This window comes from Podarcis melisellensis, assembly GCF_964234715.1.
Source record: "Podarcis melisellensis genome assembly, chromosome: 4".
Classification (NCBI taxonomy): Eukaryota; Metazoa; Chordata; class Lepidosauria; order Squamata; family Lacertidae; genus Podarcis; species Podarcis melisellensis.
The window spans coordinates 104,766,287-104,784,128 of NC_138531.1; the positions used below are offsets into that span (position 1 = coordinate 104,766,287).

The following is a 17,842-nucleotide window of genomic DNA, read 5'->3' on the forward strand; positions in this document are numbered from 1 at the left end:
TCATAGGAGGAGGGAGGAAGGCCAAGTGACCGATATCTAACAGCAGTTCCCACTCCCCAGAATCAAGCTTCATCAGAAAATGGTTCACCAGAATGGGCCTCTGTGAGAACGGCATTAATTGACTTGTGTCAATCTAGATGGGTTCAGGTGCTCAGGTGCAATTCAGTGATGTAATTAAAACTAATAACCTATTAATAGTTGGGTTACAGGACACAGGGACTGATGCTTCCTCAGGGGTTATTACAGCCTGGCCAATTTTTAGAAGGTAAATAGTTGCTTGGAACTCCCTATGGGGTCCAAGCAGTAAAAACCAGTCTAGCCCAGGTAGATTGTGAATACAAAGATTTTAAAGGGTCCTTACCAGTTTTAGTACATGAAAATGGTATGTTTACACCTTGCCTTATAAGCAATGATCTCGCTTTTAAATAGCATTTAGCTCAGCAGCAAAAAGAGCTGTTGCCAGACTCTAAAGAGTTAACGTTTGGTGTATCATCCAGCCAATGTGTTGAGGAGCCTGTCATTGGAAATGTAAATCAGTTTCGTGAAGATTGTGAGTCACCAGAAATTTCCTTGGCAAAGTATGGTGAGAATACCATGACTCCTCCTTCACCCCTTCATCATCATCATTATTTTCATTTCTATACTGCTTTATATTTTTAAGAAAAATCTGAAAGTGGTTTGCAGCATATTAAAACATCAATAAAAGATGTCAAAATATAGTTGTATATAGTCAAAACAACATAATTAACAGAAAACTAAAATATTATCTTAAAATTTCAAAATAAAACATTACAAAGAAGGTCAACTACAGAATACATATTTAACACAAGGTTAACAGAAAAAAACTTAAACTTTTTCTTAAAAAAAACCATTGCTAAGTGAAGTCAAATATAAAATGCACATTTATAACAGCATACCGTAATTAAAAAGAGAATAAAATATCATAAGCATGACATGGCTTAATAATGACTTTAAGAAAGAAATGCTTAAGGACCCAACTTTAGAAGTATGTAGAAGTGCCGGGGTCCCCAGGGCTGGCACTGAAGCAAGAATTAGTTTCATCTGGGAGGAAGAGTTGCTTTCTAGACAGTTCTTTCCAAAGAAATCTGCCCCAGACTGTGAGCCAAGTGTGTGCCCCAGACAGACAGAAATACTGTTTTACATCTCGCTCATGAAGCTGCCTTTTCAGGACAAAAGCCCCAAAGGAAAGTTTGGGCACAGACCTTCAGCAGCGCTGGACTCTGCAGGGTCTCCGGTCTCCCCAACATGTTGAAAGAGAGAGAAGAGACAGGATTGAGCGGCAGAAGCTCAAGAAGAAGACTTCGGCCTCAAGCGAGAATCCTTGAACTTTGGCAAGGATGTAAATAGATGTGGGTTAAACCACAGAGCCTAGGACTTGCCGATCAGAAGGTCGGCGGTTCGAATCCCCGCGACGGGGTGAGCTCCCGTTGCTCGGCCCCTGCTCCTGCCCACCTAGCAGTTTGAAAGCACATCAAAGTGCAAGTAGATAAATAGGTACCACTCTGGCGGGAAGGTAAACGGTATTTCTGTGTGCTGCTCTGGTTTGCCAGAAGCGGCTTAGTCATGCTGGCCACATGACCCGGAAGCTGTACGCCAGCTCCCTCGGCCAATAAAGCGAGATGAGCGCCGCAACCCCAGAGTCGGTCACGACTGGACCTAATGGTTAGGGGTCCCTTTACCTTTACAGTGGTACCTCAGGTTAAGAACTTAATTCGTTCTGGAGGTCCGTTCTTAACCTGAAACTGTTCTTAACCTGAAGCACCACTTTAGCTAATGGGGCCTCCCGTTGCTGCCGTGCCACCAGAGCACAATTTCTGTTCTTATCCTGAAGCAAAATTCTTAATCCGAGGTACTATTTCTGGGGTAGCGGAGTCTGTAACCTGAAGTGTATATAACCCAAGGTACCACTGTATGCCATTTCTCCTTCCAGTAATAATTGTTGTTTAGCCGTGTCCGCCTCTTCGTGACCCCCTGGACCAGAGCACGCCAGGCACTCCGGTCTTCCACTGCCTCCCGCAGTTTGGTCAAACTCATGCTGGTAGCTTCGAGAACAGTAATAATAATAAACCTTTATTATCACTACACGACCTGTGTGCAGTGAAATTAAATGAGGGCCCCCCCATGCACTTCATTGTAAATTCAGGGGACTAACAATGGATGGTTGTTAATATTTATTAAATTGATATACCGCCCTTCATCAAGAGATCTCAGGGACACTGAAAACATAGAACTCAAAAAAAGTATACAAATGATGCATTACCTCAAATTCTTTAAACAGGTGAGTTTTCTCCTTTGGAAAGAGGCAGGTGGAATCTCCACGGTTGCTAACAGAATAACGTTGAAAGGCTAGTGAAATATGGGGAACCAAGAGCATCTGCTTGGCATGCAGAATGTCCCAGGGTTAGCCCCTGGCATCTCCCGCAAGGGCTGGATGAGACCCGTGCCTGAAACTGGGGGGAGCTGCTGCCAGTCAGTGTGGACTATACAGGGTTAGAGGGAGCCCTTGGTCAGGCTCAGCAGAAGGCAGCTTCCGATGTTCCTTTGGAGGCTTCATCAAAACGCCACAAGATCAAAAGGGATAGAAATCCCAGCTCCATCTTTTCTTAGAGAGCAAAGACTAGGAATGGAGGCACCCAGGCCGGAAGAGCAAGATCTCTATAGACCATATAAAAAGATGTCGCCTTCCTAGAGGCTGATAACCGCAAGAAGAAGCCATCACCTAGAGCCATCTATATGTCAGGGAGTCTTTTGCTGTGATTCCTGCCTTTCAGGGGGTTGGACTAGATGACCCCTGGGGTCCATCCCGACTCTGCAATCCTGCGATTCTATCTGACCCCTCTGACTCTCATGTGGACACTTGAGGCAGCTTGTTCCAAAGTGGGAGAAGGCCAGCAAGAGGTACATATCTGGCAAACCCCTGAGGGCCAAGTGGACGGGGCCAAAGACATCTCCTTTGAAATTTAGGCAGTTAATTAATATTATTATTCTCTTAGATGGCTGAACACACGCACAGCCACTGATGCCCAGGTCCCTGGAGGCTTAGTGAGGAGCAGCGCCCATTTCCGGCTGCTTTGCCAGCAACAATCCCTTTGGGAGAGAGAGGATGTGGTCCTGGGGTGCCCTGCTCTGGGTGCGAGGGGATTGCTGCAGTGGCCTCCGTGGGGAGCTGCCCTGGGAGACACTAGGAAACTGGTCCCCAATGCAGCAGCCAGACTCTGGGCTGGGGTCCCTCTCTTTTTTAAAAAAACACAACATATTTTATTTCTTGGTTTACCAAAGTATGTGCAATTTCTCCTTTTTCAAGTTACATTTTCTACAGATCAGTTTCCTCTGTCGAGACATTAGTGTTGAATTAGGAAGAAAAGGGGGAAAGAGGTGGGGGCATGGTGAATGGGGGTGGGGTGGGGTGACAATGTTTCTGTTTCGTTATGCAGCCGTAACCTCTGAAATTGAACACCCGGCACACCCCATGCTTACTCCTGACAGGTCTCTCCAGTGTCTGGCTATGATGTTTCCAGCAGCTGAGAGTAGGTGGGTTATGAGCTCTTTGTGATGTGAGTGAGCGTTATTGTCTTGGAAGATGTTTAGTATGGCCATTTCTGGGGTAACTTCTAATACTTGCTTAGTTATTTTGCATATTTCTCATATGGTTGTTGTCCAGAATAATTGGATTTTGGGAATTTGTAGTTTTTTCTGCCACTTGTGGCTGAGGGAATCCATATTGGGAGGTTTGGTATAGGTAGGTTAGTTTTGGGAGGGTGATCATGGCTACTTTGTCTGAGAGAGTGAAGTTTGTGTTGTCCCATCTCTTTAGGTCTTTGTTAATTTGTCACCACAAGGGGTTGTAGTTGTAGAGGTATAATTTGTTGAGGTTTCTGGTTGCTTGTACCCCTAGGTATCTGAGCCTGGTGCAGCAAAGTTTTATCTTGGTGACGTTGGCAAATTATTTTTGGGTGTAAGGGGGGTGTTGAAGCACATTGCTTCTGACTTTGCAAAATTTACCTGTAGGCCTGATACCATTGCAAATGTGTTGAGTTCTCCGGTTAGGGAGGTTGCTATGTTTATGGGGTCTGGTGTTGTGAGCACTAGGTCATCTGCCAAGAGCCCTGATTTATAGTTTCTGCCTTTTATTTCCACTCCAGTGATGTCTGCAGCTGCTCGGATTGTTAAAGGTTCCAGAGCCAGGATGAATAGGAAGGGAGACAGTGGGCATCCTTGTTTTCTGCCTCTTTGGATTGCTATGGTATTATTGTTAGTCTTGCATTTTGCTGAGGCTCGGGTGTATATTTGTTTGAGGGTTTGTAGGAAGTTGGGGCCAAATTTCATGTTAGTTAGTACTTCTAAAATATATTTCCACTCTAAGCAATCAAAAGCTTCTTGGATTTCTAGGGACATAATTGTCAGTGGGAGTTTAGTTGCCTTGCTGTGTTCAATCAGATTCAGTAGTTTCCTGATGGGGTCTGTTATATTGCGGCCAGGGACGAAGCCAGTCTGGTCTGGGACTATTAACTTGTGTAGGAAGATTTGGCGGTTGGCCATGATTGATATGGGTATCTTGTATCTTGTAGTCATAGTTTATTATGGAGATTGGGCGGAATGATTCTACTTTGAGGCTGTATTTCAGTGGTTTTGGGATGGAGACTATCTTGGAGTAGGTCCAGGTTTTTGGAATGGGGCCCCCTTTTATGATGTCATTGAATAGGTGGGTCATGTAGGGCATCAGGGGTTCTTTGAATTTCTTATAGAATTCTGCTGTAAAGCTGTCTGGGCCATGGGGCTTTGTGGGGCTTCAGGTTTTTGAGGACTGTATATATTTCCTCTGGGGTGATAAGACTGTCCATGAATTCCTGTTCCTCATCAGTTATGGGAGGTGTATAGCTTGGAGTACAATTCTGCAAATTCTGAGGTTATTTCTTTGGGGGGAAATGTTATGTTGCCGTCCTTTTTGGTGTTGCAATGTATTCTTGTTCTGAGTGCTTTTTTCCTACACCTGTTTGCTAATAATCTGGAGCTTTCCCCTCCATACTCACAGAAGCGTTGTTTAGAGTATAGAATGTTGATCATTGTTTTGTTGATTTCTAGGGAGTCTGGTTCTCTCCGTTTCTGTTCTATAGCTTCAAGGACTTTTTTAGATCCTCTTTGTAGCATGATGAGAAGGCCGTGATGTCTTATTCTGTCTTGCTAACTTTTAAGGAGGTTTGTTTTTTAAGGGATGCTTTCTCTTTTATGGTAGCTCCTCTGGTGACCACTTTCATTGCATCCCATAGGAGCGGGGTTCTTTGTTGTCTACATTGTTTTCCTTGAAGTAGTTTGGGAGAGTTTTGTGAGACTCTCTCTGTTTATTTGTGGTTAGGATGGGACTGAAGGACCATGATGGGGTGGCTTGTGTTCCCCCTCCTATTTTGAGGGTAACTTCTACTGGGGAGTGATCTGTGATCTTAATGTTACCCATGTTCATTGATTCTACTGAGGGAATCAGACCTTCTGTGAGCAGAATGCTGTCCAGAGGGAGACTGTGCCATGGCGCCCAGACAAGAATGTGTGGCTGGTGTCTCCTGGGTTTTCTTCACCCCAAATGTCATAGAGACCAGTTTTTAGCATTTTTAGCAACTTGTAAGAGTCCCTAATTGTTGGGGGTTTCCTTCGGAGGAAGGTTGCCCAGGGAGTTGTAGGGTGGGTGTCTTTCAGGGATATGCTTTTCATATTTAGGTTGAGGTCACCCCCCCGGAATTGCTTCCCCTTCGGAGGAATTTGTTTAATGTTTTTTGGATGAACTCTAGCTGTTTCAAGTTTGGGGCATATATGGAGCCAACTGTCAGTTTAGTTTTGCCATCTAGTGTCCTTTTAGCAAAAACGAGTCTGCCTCTTTTGTCTTTGAGGACTGTTCTGGCTTTGAAGTTCAGGTCTCTACTGAGTATTATGGCTACTCCACAGGCCTTCCCTGAGCCAGGTGCAACTCATTGTTGACTGAAGAAGGGATCGCTCAGGAGGACTTTTGGGGTTCGGTTAGTCAAATCCACCTAACAGTTTCCTCATTCAGCCCACATTTTAGGGGGGGACTTCGTCAAAAGCCTTACTGAAATCAAGATGCACTATTTCCACAGCTGTTCCCTGATCAACAAAGTTTGTAACTACATCCAAAAAAGGGGGAGGAGAGATTTCTCTGGCTTTTCTTGTTTTTGAGAAAGCCATGCTTTCATCTTGCATGTTTCTGTTGTGAAATCTTCAATTGGAGGGCACATAAATATTAAAAATGATAATAAATAAGGATATTGGCAAGCGGGAACATGTGCAAAGGAAGGCGATTTATGTATTTATTTAATTTGTCTACCACTCGACCCAGTGGTGCCAACTTGAATAAAATATTGGTGGGAGGGGCCAGGTAAGGCCCACCTTGCACAATCAATCACATGATGCATGCAGGCCATTGGAATGGCAATGCCTAACAACTGGGGTGGCGCCCCCCTCAAATATACAATTGGGGGAAAAACCCATTGGCCTCTAGTTGTTGACTCCTGTTCCCACGTGTCTCAGGACGATTACAACATAAAAACACAAAATACACATCAGTAACTCAACTCCCCACCACATTTTAAAAGGGCCTTAGATTTCAATCAGCCAAAGGCCTGGTTAAAAAGGTGCGTATTAACCAGGCTCCTAAAGCTATAGAATGAAGGGTTTCTCCACTGTATGAATTCTCTGATGAGAAGTGAGATGGGAGCTCTGACTGAAGCTCTTTCCACATTCCCCACACTGATAGGGTTTCTCCCCTGTATGAATTCTCTGGTGCTTAGTGACATCAGAGCTGTGACTGAAGCTCTTTCCACATTCCCCACACTGATAGGATTTCTCTCCTGTATGAATTCTCTGATGGGAAGTGAGATGGGAGCTTCTACTGAAGCTCTTTCCACATTCATCACACTTATAGGATTTCTCTCCTGTATGAATTATCTGATGCTTAGTGAGACCAGAGCTCTCCCTGAAGTTCTTTCCACATTCCCCACACTGATAGGGTTTCTCCCCTGTATGAATTCTTTGATGGGAAGTGAGATTGGAACAGTGACTGAAGCTCTTTCCACATTCCCCACACTGATAGGGTTTCTCCCCTGTATGAATTCTCTGATGGTAAGTTAGACTGGAGCTCCTACTGAATCTCTTTCCACATTCCCCACACTGATAGGGTTTCTCCCCTCTATGAATTCTCTGATGGGAAGTGAGATGGGAGCTCTTCCTGAAGCTGTTTCCACATTCCCCACACTGATAGGGTTTCTCCCCTGTATGAATTCTCTGATGCGAAGTGAGACTGGAGCTCTGACTGAAGCTCTTTCCACATTCCCCACACTGATAGGGTTTCTCCCCTGTATGAATTCTCTGATGGGAAGTGAGACTGGAGCTCTGACTGAAGCTCTTTCCACATTCCCCACACTGATAGGATTTCTCTCCTGTATGAATTCTCTGAATCTTAGTGAGACCAGAGCTCTCCCTGAAGCTCTTTCCACATTCCACACACTGACTGCAGCTCTCCCCATACTCCAAATTTTTGCATGGCTTCTCCTCTCTGGGGATTTTGTCGTGTTCACCTTTGTTCTCGATCTGAAATTCATCACAATCTGCAATGGAGACAAAAAGGGATTAGAGCCTCAGGAACAAATGAAGAACTGAAGGGAGCTGCATGTGTGTTCATTACCTTTGTGTTTTGTCATTAACCAACATATTTCTTATTAGATTCTGATGGGTTGTTGAATGTTGCTTTTTTTGATATACTGTAGTGGTAAAATTGTGAAAGCCTTTTAGAAAAAAGTGCATTTCAGATGTTTGATGGCTCATAACACCACTTCTTTTGGAGTACAGTGGATGCTCGGGTTGCAAACATGATCCATGTGGGAGACATGTTCGCAATCCGCAGCGTTCGCAAGTTGCAGCGTTGCATCTGCGCATGCGTGGGTCATAATTTGGTGGTTCTGCGCATGTGCGAGCACTGAAACCTGGAAGTAACCCATTCCGGTACTTCCAGGTTCGGCGTAGTGCGCAACCCGAAAACACGCAACCTTAAGCGACTGTAACCCGAGGTATGACTGTAATACCATAATATTATATATCAATGGAAAGATAATTTAATCAAGAATGTAGTGCAACAAATTTAGTTCAATTATCTGTATTCTATCAAAGGTTATATACATATAACCAGAAAAGGGAAGCACAACTTGCTTAGGTTGACGTTTGTCAGTGTATTATGTGATTGCTATCAATTTGGTTGGTTTCTTGGTTCTTTCATTTGGTGAGTTTGTAAAACTTAATAAAATTAAAAAATGGTACAAAGAGTTGACTAGTTACCCAGAAAGAGATGTAAAATCGTACTATTAAGTGAACAAGGCTACAGGTATGAAGAAATTAGAAGAAAGATGCGGGGAAACTTAACCAAAGCTGGTCTATATTTTTGAAGGGGTATAAGAGACTCAGTCACTCCAAAATCAGACTGGTAAAGGCAGGGAAAGGTGCACAACAGCAAGTGATGATCGAAGAATGGAGAGACTGTGCCTGCATGACAGAAGAAAATCATTACATTCTTCATTAAATTATTTTTTCCATTGATATATAGTTTTATGCTATTACTCCCCAAAAAGTGGTGTTATGAGGTATCAAAGCTCTGAAATACACTTTCTCCAAAAGGTTTCCACAATTTTGGCCACTAGTGTAAGTTGCTCATTTTAAAGTTAATGTACTTTTTATATGGGGACAGATTGTTATGATTAATGTTTCTGGTTTATATAAGTGTTGGAAGCCGCCAGGTGGGCAGAGTAAAAATAAAAATTATTATTACTATTATTATTATCACTGCTACTACAACCTGAGATTCAATAAGCCTGGCTCCTCTCTGGGATGGATTTTGTTTGGCCCAGTCATGGCATCCCCTCCATCTCCAATGTCAGTCGTCTCTCTGGTCAACCCAAGACTGACAGCAGCAAAAACAAAAACAGAAAACTTGACAGAAGCTACTTATCTTTCTGCACAACTGAAGCTAAAAAAAAAATCCTTCCAGTAGCACCTTAGAGACCAACTGAGTTTGTTATTAGTATGAGCTTTTGTGTGCATGCACACTTCTTCAGATACCAAAAAACAGGAATTTGCTGGAATACAGAAAAAATGGAATTTGCTGTTCAAGGTATATTGTGGGGGTGTTAGGTTCCCAGCTGTTGTATTGGGCGCTGTTGAGCTCTGTGGAAATGTATGAAGTTTGTTACATAGAGGTATTTTTTGAATTTCCAGGCAGATAGGACGATCCCACAGGGAGCCTTACCAAGAGAGGCCACGATCCCACGATTCTCCTCCATGATGTCCTTATGCAGAGCTCTCTGGTCAGGATCCAGCAACGCCCACTCCTCGTCCGTGAAACAAACAGCGACATCTTCAAAGCACACTGGGCCCTAAAAGAAAAAGGAAATGTCCTCTTCTGAGACAGCAGAAATATGATCTGCTACACAATGCTCTGTTCTTTCCTTCCTCTTAATTGCTGTGTTGTTTCAATAGGATTGCTTTCAATAGGATTGACACTTTGACACGCATTCTGGAAACGTATGTCTAGATGCTTGGTTCTGGCCTTAAACTGCCCAGATTCTGCCAACTTCAGACAGGGTTGATGGTCTTCCCAAACAGTGATGGGCAGGCAACAATCCCCATAGATCTCTTGCACCAGGCATCTATAGAACTCCAGTTCCCTGCACAATTCCGACAGTGCAATGAACTCAGCCTCAGTAGAGGACAGCGCAATGAGACTTTGCTTCCGGGACTTCCACCCAACTAGAGATTCCCCAAGGTTTATTACCATCCCAGATACGGACTTCCTGTCATCCAGATTTGCCCCGTCGCTATCTGCCCACCAAGTAAGCGCCGTGTCACCTGCAGCTGACAGCTTGAGACTGAAGTCCTTGGTATCCTGCAGGTAGCGCAGTACCCACTTGATACCGTGCCAAGCACTCACACTGGGCTTTGATGCTTCCCTACTGAGCAGATTGGTAGCAAAAGCAATGTCCGGCCTGCTCCATTGGGACAGATCCAACAGACTACCCAGAGCTGACTGGAAGAGCTCAGCATTCTCGCACTCAACGCGTTCTCCTAGCTGACTGTCTTTCACGTAGCTTGTCTCCATGGGTGCCCTAACCCCTGCACAATCAGACATTCTGAACTTCTCAAGCAACTGCTCAATCTTGCCTTTCTGACTGAGCAAGAAGCTTCCATCTTCAGTCCTGTCTATCTGAACACCTAAGTAGATCCTTACTGCATCCAGGTTCTTGAGCTGAAACCGTTTTCCAAGCTCTTTGGCAGACTTCTGCACCTGTTTGTTTGCCCCTGAGATGTGAATGATGTCATCAACAAAGATCAACACCATTTCCTGTGACTCTCCTGACCCTTTAAGGTACAGGCAGGTGTCAGCAAGACTCTTCCTGAAACCTAGCTTCTCTAAGGCTTCATCCAGGTACAAGTTTCAATTTCTGGCCGATTGCTTCCAACCATAAATAGACTTGTGAAGCCTCCATACAGTATTTGGCTCATTGCCCTCAAACACTGAAGGAGGAAGCATGTACAGATCCTCCTGGAGGTCTGAGTTCAAATAGGCCACATCCACATCAAAGTGATACACCTGAAAACCTCATTGTGCAGCAATGGCTAAGAGAATGTGCAGAAATTCACATCTGGAAGTAGGAGCATATACCTCAGTATAATGCAGCCTCTTTTCCTGCATGAACCCTCTGGCTGCTAGCCTAGCCTTGTACTGTGCTTCCCCTGTTGCTGTGGGTTTAAGACGGTAAACCCAGCGGCTGCTCACAGCCTGTTTGCCCACTGGCAACGTTGTGAGGGAGAACACACCTAGAGACTCCATTGAGCTCATCTCCTTCTGCATTGCCTCATGCCATTTCCTGGCTTTTTCCTGAGGCAGTTTCTGAACATCCTCAAAACTCTCGGGTTTACACTGTGCCATGCCAACACACACACTTGTGACTGCAAACCTGTCAGGAGGTTTATCTTTCGTTGTGTGAGCTGAACGTCTCAACCCAGTTTCAGGTACCCCCTCAGACCCACTAGGACCAGCTAGAACGTCCTTGGCCTCCGAGAGCTCCCCCTCTGACTTACTGCTGCATTTAGACTTCTCAGCTGAACCTGTGGGTGAGGAAGGAGCACTTCTCTGTTCAAGCTTCACAGCTTTAGGAGAAGTTCTTCCCTCTACCTGCTCTGGGTCAGGACTCTGTGCCTCAGCAGCAGGTTCAACCTCTACCTCTTCCTCATCAGCAGAGTCAAGCAGACTCTGAAAGAACATCAGGGTTCCCATGTATGCGTGTCCATCCATTCTACTCACAGAACTCAGCACTGCTGCTGAGCAGAATCCTGGACTGATTGCCTGTTGGATAGGCAAATCTCCACCCCTTGGTCCCTGGCTCATACCCACAGAAAACCATCTTTTGGGACCTAGGGCCACCCTTTCTGTGCTTGGCCTTTGGGTTAAAGTGGTTCTGTTATGAGAGCTTGCAGGGCAGCAGCTGAAGGAACAAAAAGGGTTTTCTTGTGTGTGTGTTTGTGGCTGATTAGCTGCTCTCCCTGTGCAAAGGTCAGAGGGGGCAGGGTTTCTGTTGAGGCAGGTGATTAGCTGTGGGAGGAGCTTATCAGAGCGCGCAGTTTGATCCATCTTTTAGATTTAGGGGAGCTAGTCTCAAACATTTGTTTGGGGAGACCTAGGTTTTTTTGGGGGGAGGTATTTGTCCTGTCTTCACGCTTTTTATGATGTAGTCACCCTCAACGACACGTTCTCAAGATGGAGGGTGAGGGAACAGCTGCAGTCGCCTGCGGTTCCTGCGCAATGTTTGCCATCTTGCCAAAGGTTGCAGGCAGCTTTACCTGCAGCAACTGCATGTTGATTGCCCTCTTAAAAGACAAAGTCCAGCAACTGGAGGAACGTGTAGCTACGCTCCAAAGAATTAGAGAGCTGGAGCACTTCTTGGAAGCAACAGAGCACACCATCTCCACCAAGGAGGAGACAGGGGACTCCCCTGAGAAGAAGGCTAGTTCACCAACACAGGAGCCAGATATTGTTACGATATGGATCCAATGCAGCTGCAAAGTGCTAGCTTGAAAAGTAAACATGATGGGAATGTTGGGACTGTCCGTGGGAAACAGAGGGACGGTCAATTCACAGTGCAAAGCACCGGAATTAGCTCAGAGTGTAATATGAGCTCTTCCGTTTGTTCCTGTCCAGGAAGTACAGGAAGTGTTTGTCTCTAGACTGCTGGAGCTTGAAGAGAGCAGTCATGTTTTTTGTAATGCTGCAAAGACAGAAATAAAGGTGTGTAAATACATTTCTATCTCTTTCCCCTGCAAGGGGGGGCAGGAAAGAGGGGGGGTGTTCTTCTCATGTTTGAGAAGAATCGCCTATCGAGACCTCGCCTGGATCTTGCTGGGGAATGCAGCCAGGGAGGTCAACAGGGAATCATGCCGGGTGCCTGGGAGAGATGCCAGTTTCTCCTGATAAAGGCTTGATTTCCGACAGATATATGGAGAAACGGGACTCAAAGAAGTAGGAGGCCCAGGGTTCGCTCTGATTGTTTAGAAATACACAATCGCTTTGAGGTCCTCTCCTCTAGCATGGAAGACGAAGAGCAGACTCCATTTGAGGCTCTCTCCCTCATTACGTCGATCAGGTATATGAAGACAAGCAGCAAAGTCAGTCCTCAGGGAATGTGCAGGCGACCTTGGAACGGACAGATCACGGAAGAACCCCGACCAAACCTAAGAGGAGGCGTGTAGTGGTGATAGGGGATTCCCTACTGAGGGGAACAGAAGCAGTGATCTGTGGGCCTGACAAGATGTCTCGGGAAGTGTGCTGTCTCCCCGGGGCTAAGGTCCAAGATGTAACTGAACGACTGCAAGGAATCATAAAACCCACTGACAAATACCCCTTCCTCTTGGTTCATGTGGGAACCAATGACACTGCAAGCAATAGCCTCCAGAAGATCAAAAGAGACTATGAGGCTCTGGGCAGGGAATTGAAGCAATTAAATGCACAAATTGTCATCTCATCTGTCCTCCCAGTTGAACGACGTGGCCCAGGGAGAGAGGGAGAAATAGTGGAAGTGAACAGCTGGCTTCGCAAATGGTGTAAACGGAACGGTTTGGATTCTTAGATCACGGACCGCAGTTTCTTGAAGATGGACTTCTGGCAAGCGATGGGCTGCACCTCACAACGGGTGGGAGGAATGTTTTTGCCAAAAATCTCAGAAACCTCATCAATAGGGCTTTAAACTGACTAATGTGGGGGAGGGAGACAGTGCTCCTGAAGGTAGGAGTCTATCAATTGATGAAGATGATCATCTAAATGTCATAGACCAAATGGAGCAAACAGCACGCAGACCTAGTGGTGGGAGGAAAAAAATCCTTAAATAAGAGACACAGGGGAATGATTAATGGACTTCAATGTCTGTACACTAATGCGCAAAGCATGGGAAATAAACAAGATGAGCTTGAGCTCTTGGTACAGCAAACTAAATATGACATAATAGGCATCACTGAAACCTGGTGGGATAAGTCCCACGATTGGAATGTAATAATGGAGGGATACAATCTATTTCAGAGAAACAGACCAGACAAGAAAGGAGGACGAGTGGCGTTATATGTCAGGGATGTGTATACCTGTGAAGAGATCCAAGATTTAGAACCTCAAAGCCAAAGTGAGAGCATTTGGGTCAAAATTAAGGGAGAGAAGAATAACAGGGACCTCATTGTGGGAGTTTACTATAGATCCCCAAGCCAATTGAGGACATAGATGATGCCTTCCTGGAACAGATGGCCAAGCATGCAAAAGGAAGGGAGATAGTAGTAATGAGGGACTTCAATTACCTGGATATTTGTTGGATGTCAAACTCAGCCAAGAGCATAAGGTCAAACAGATTTCTCACTGGCCTTGCAGACAACTTCATTGTCCAGAAAGTGGGAGAAGCAACAAGAGGAACAGCCATTTTAGATCTGGTCCTAACCAATGTTGATGACCTGGTTAGTGGGGTAGAAGTGGAAGGATCATTAGGCGCGAGTGATCATGCTCTTCTGAAGTTTACTATACAGCAGAAAGGAGCAGCCAAGCATACTAGGACTCAATTTCTTGATTTTAAGAAAGCCGACTTCATAAAACTTAGGGAAGTGCTGGGTGAGATCCCATGGACAGTAATACTAAAAGGAAAGGGAGTTCATGAAGGCTGGGAGTTTGTTAAGAGGGAGATAGTAAAAGCACAACTTCAGGCAATACCAATGAGACGGAAACATAGAAGGTGCCTAAAGAAGCCAGGGTGGCTATCTAAAGAACTTTTAACGGAGTTAAGATTAAAAAAGGATGTTTACAAAAAATGGAAAAGGGGGGAAACCACCAAAGAGGAATTCAAACAAATAGCCAGCATGTGTAGACACAAAGTCAGAAAAGCTAAAGCACAGAATGAACTCAGGCTTGTTAGAGAGGTTAAAAGCAACAAAAAAGGCTTTTATGGGTATGTTCGTAGCAAAAAGGAAGAAGAAAGAAACAGTGGGGTCACTCAGAGGAGAAAATGGTGAAATGCAAACAGGGGACACAGAAAGGGCTAAATTCCTCAATGCCTTCTTTGCCTCAGTCTTCTCCGATAAAGAAAACAATGCCCGACCTGAAGAATTTGGAGCAAATGATTCAACAGAGGAAACACAGCCCAGAATAACTAAGGAGATAGTACAAGAATACTTGGTTAGTTTAGATGTATTCAAGTCTCCAGGGCCAGATGAACTGCATCCAAGAGTATTAAAAGAACTGGCAGATGTGATCTCAGAACCACTGGCAGTCATCTTTGAGAATTCCTGGAGAACAGGCGAAGTCCCGGCAGACTGGAGGAGGGCAAATGTTGTCCCTATTTTCAAAAAGGGGAAAAGAGAGGACCCAAATAATTATCGCCCAGTCAGTCTGACATCAATACCAGGGAAGATTCTGGAGCAAATCATTAAGCATACAGTCTGTGAGCACCTAGAAAGGAATGCTGTGATCACCAATAGTCAGCATGGATTTCTGAAAAATAAGTCATGTCAGACTAACCTGATCTCGTTTTTTGACAGAATTACAAGCCTGGTAGATGAAGGGAACGCAGTGGATGTAGCCAACCTTGATTTCAGCAAGGCATTTGACAAGGTGCCCCATGATATTCTTGTAAAGAAGCTGGTAAAATGCGGTCTTGACTATGCTACCACTCAGTGGATTTGTAACTGGCTGACTGACCAAACCCAAAGGGTGCTCATCAATGGTTCCTCTTCATCCTGGAGAAGAGTGACTAGTGGGGTGCCACAGGGTTCTGTCTTGGGCCCGGTCTTATTCAACATCTTTAGCAATGACTTGGATGATGGACTCAAGGGCATCCTGATCAAATTTGCAGATGACACCAAACTGGGAGGGGTGGCTAACACCCCAGAGGACAGGATCACACTTCAAAACGACCTTGACAGATTAGAGAACTGGGCCAAAACAAACAAGATGAATTTTAACAGGGAGAAATGTAAAGTATTGCACTTGGGCAAAAAAAATGAGAGGCACGAATACAAGATGGGGGCCACTTGGCTTGAGAGCAGTACATGTGAAAAGGATCTAGGAGTCTTGGTTGACCACAAACTTGGCATGAGCCAACAGTGTGACGTGGCAGCTAAAAAGCCAATGCAATTCTGGGCTGCATCAATACGAGTATAGGATATAGATCAAGGGAAGTAATAGTGCCACTCTATTCTGCTCTGGTCAGACCTCACCTGGAGTACTGTGTCCAGTTCTGGGCACCACAGTTCAAGAAGGACACTGACAAACTGGAACGTGTCCAGAGGAGGGCAACCAAAATGGTCAAAGGCCTGGAAACGATGCCTCATGAGGAACGGCTAAGGGAGCTGGGCATGTTTAGCCTGGAGAAGAGGAGGTTAAGGGGTGATAGGATAGCCATGTTCGAATATATAAAAGGATGTCACATAGAGGAGGGAGAAAGGTTGTTTTCTGCTGCTCCAGAGAAGCGGACACGGAGCAATGGTTCCAAACTACAAGAAAAAAGATTCCACCTAAACATTCGGAAGAACTTCCTGACAGTAAGAGCTGTTTGACAGTGGAATTTGCTGCCAAGGAGTGTGGTGGAGTCTCCTTCTTTGGAGGTCTTTAAGCAGAGGCTTGACAACCATATGTCAGGAGTGCTCTGATGGTGTTTCCTGCTTGGCAGGGGGTTGGACTCGATGGCCCTTGTGGTCTCTTCCAACTCTATGATTCTATGATTCTTTCAAGGTCATGCTGACTATAAGAAGAGGCCAGAAGGAGCCTAGGTTTCTCTTTCTCTCTCTCTCTCTCTCTCTCTCTCTCTCTCTCTCTCTCTCTCTTCCTTCTGGTGTTCTGTACATAGTAAGCTGAGTGTTAAGGTTTAGACATTATAAGTTGTGGTAAGTTTCAGTTAAGTTTGCTGCAACTGGATTTCTTATGAACAGAGCCAATCCTGAATGTTTTGGATTTGGGATCCATTATGCTCATTTGTCTTCAGTAGCAGTAAAGCTCTGCTGGATGAAATACAATTGCCTCTGGTCTATTTTGGGGGTTCCTGCAACGTCTTTACATTTTCACTCTGCTAACTATACATTGGAGTTCTGCCTGGATCAATACTGAGTAGAATTCCATGACAGGGTCTTCCTCCATGAAATCAGCTGCCAAAAGAGAAGGCCCCCAACTCCCCACAGCTTTCCAAGTCCCCTCCTCTCTGGGGTTTCTGGCAAGCGATTGAACAGTGCGCCAGTGTGCAGCCTGCCTTTGCTCCTCCATTGTCAGACGTCTCCTGGCTCTGAGAGACAAGCAGGGAGGGGGGCTTCTGGCAGAAGGAGAGGGAGCCCCCGGTGGCTCCTCCTTCTCCTGACTCTTCTCTGCCTCTCAACCTTCCTCTCCCACTTGCCTCCTTCCTCTTCTGCCTCTTATTCTGCACTGCATTCTGTCACAGAGTCTCCCAGCTCATTAAGTCCTGTTTCCCCTTCAGCTTCTGACACCTCCTCTTCCCAGACTTCTCCCTCTTCTCCCCCTCAATGCTCATCCTCCATCCACCTCCACTTCTTGGGCTCTGAAAGGTCTTCCCTTCCTGGTTCCCCGGCTGCTTCCTCCCACCATTCCTCTGTGCCCAACCAGTAAATGACATTGCTCCATCCCTCAGCCTCTGTCCCCACAAGGCAGCTTCCCCTGACCTGATCTGGTTCCACAGCCGCTGCTTCCCTTCTGCCCCCATGAAAAGGTGGATCAGGAAGTCTTGCCGGCATCATTCTGTCACCTGCAAGAGCAAAAAGGTAAGCAGGATGCCAGGCGTGCCCATGTCTCTCACAGGTGAAACAGGGCATCTCTATCTACAGATGGGCCTTTCAGAAAGCCTTTCCTGCTGAGTGCATTTGGACATTTGTGCCCATTTCATATGTTAGTCATGCAGAAATACATCTCTCCTCCTCTAGACCCTTCCTCCCAACTCCCCCCCCCAAAAAAAAAACTTGATGAAAAGAACCCAGAGATTATATGGGAAACCAACAGAATGAGACCAAATGGAGAAAAACCACCTTCCTCCTTACCCAGTGGCCTCTCTCTGGTGTCCAACGGAGGCCTCTCTGCCTCACAGGAATCCAGGTCCATTTCCTCAAAACGATCCTTTTCCTGAAAAAGCAACAAGGATTCAAAACAGAAAATGAATGACAAGAAATAGCAGAAAGATAATGGAAAAGTAAAAAACTTTAATGGTGTGAGATCTCATTCCATGGATGCCTTCCCAGAAAAAGGATGGGC

General features: G+C 45.3%; 1 protein-coding gene across 8 annotated transcripts in view; it reads right to left on the reverse strand.

Annotated features, from left to right (window-relative positions):
* The window catches only part of LOC309369076 (uncharacterized protein), a 205,244-nt gene that overhangs the window by 52,346 nt on the left and 135,056 nt on the right, over nucleotides 1-17,842 (reverse strand). For 3 of the 8 annotated variants that reach the window (XM_081909686.1, XM_081909684.1, XM_081909682.1), the window contains one exon: nucleotides 9,320-9,446. The exons of 3 other annotated variants lie outside the window; for them this stretch is intronic. In XM_081909686.1, coding sequence (XP_081765812.1) covers nucleotides 9,320-9,353 — 34 coding nt within the window. In that variant the 5' untranslated portion in view covers nucleotides 9,354-9,446. Of the gene's footprint in view, nucleotides 1-9,319; nucleotides 9,447-17,259; nucleotides 17,343-17,631; nucleotides 17,714-17,842 lie in introns of all 8 variants that reach the window. 2 more of the 8 variants (XM_081909680.1, XM_081909679.1) reach the window with 1 other exon arrangement.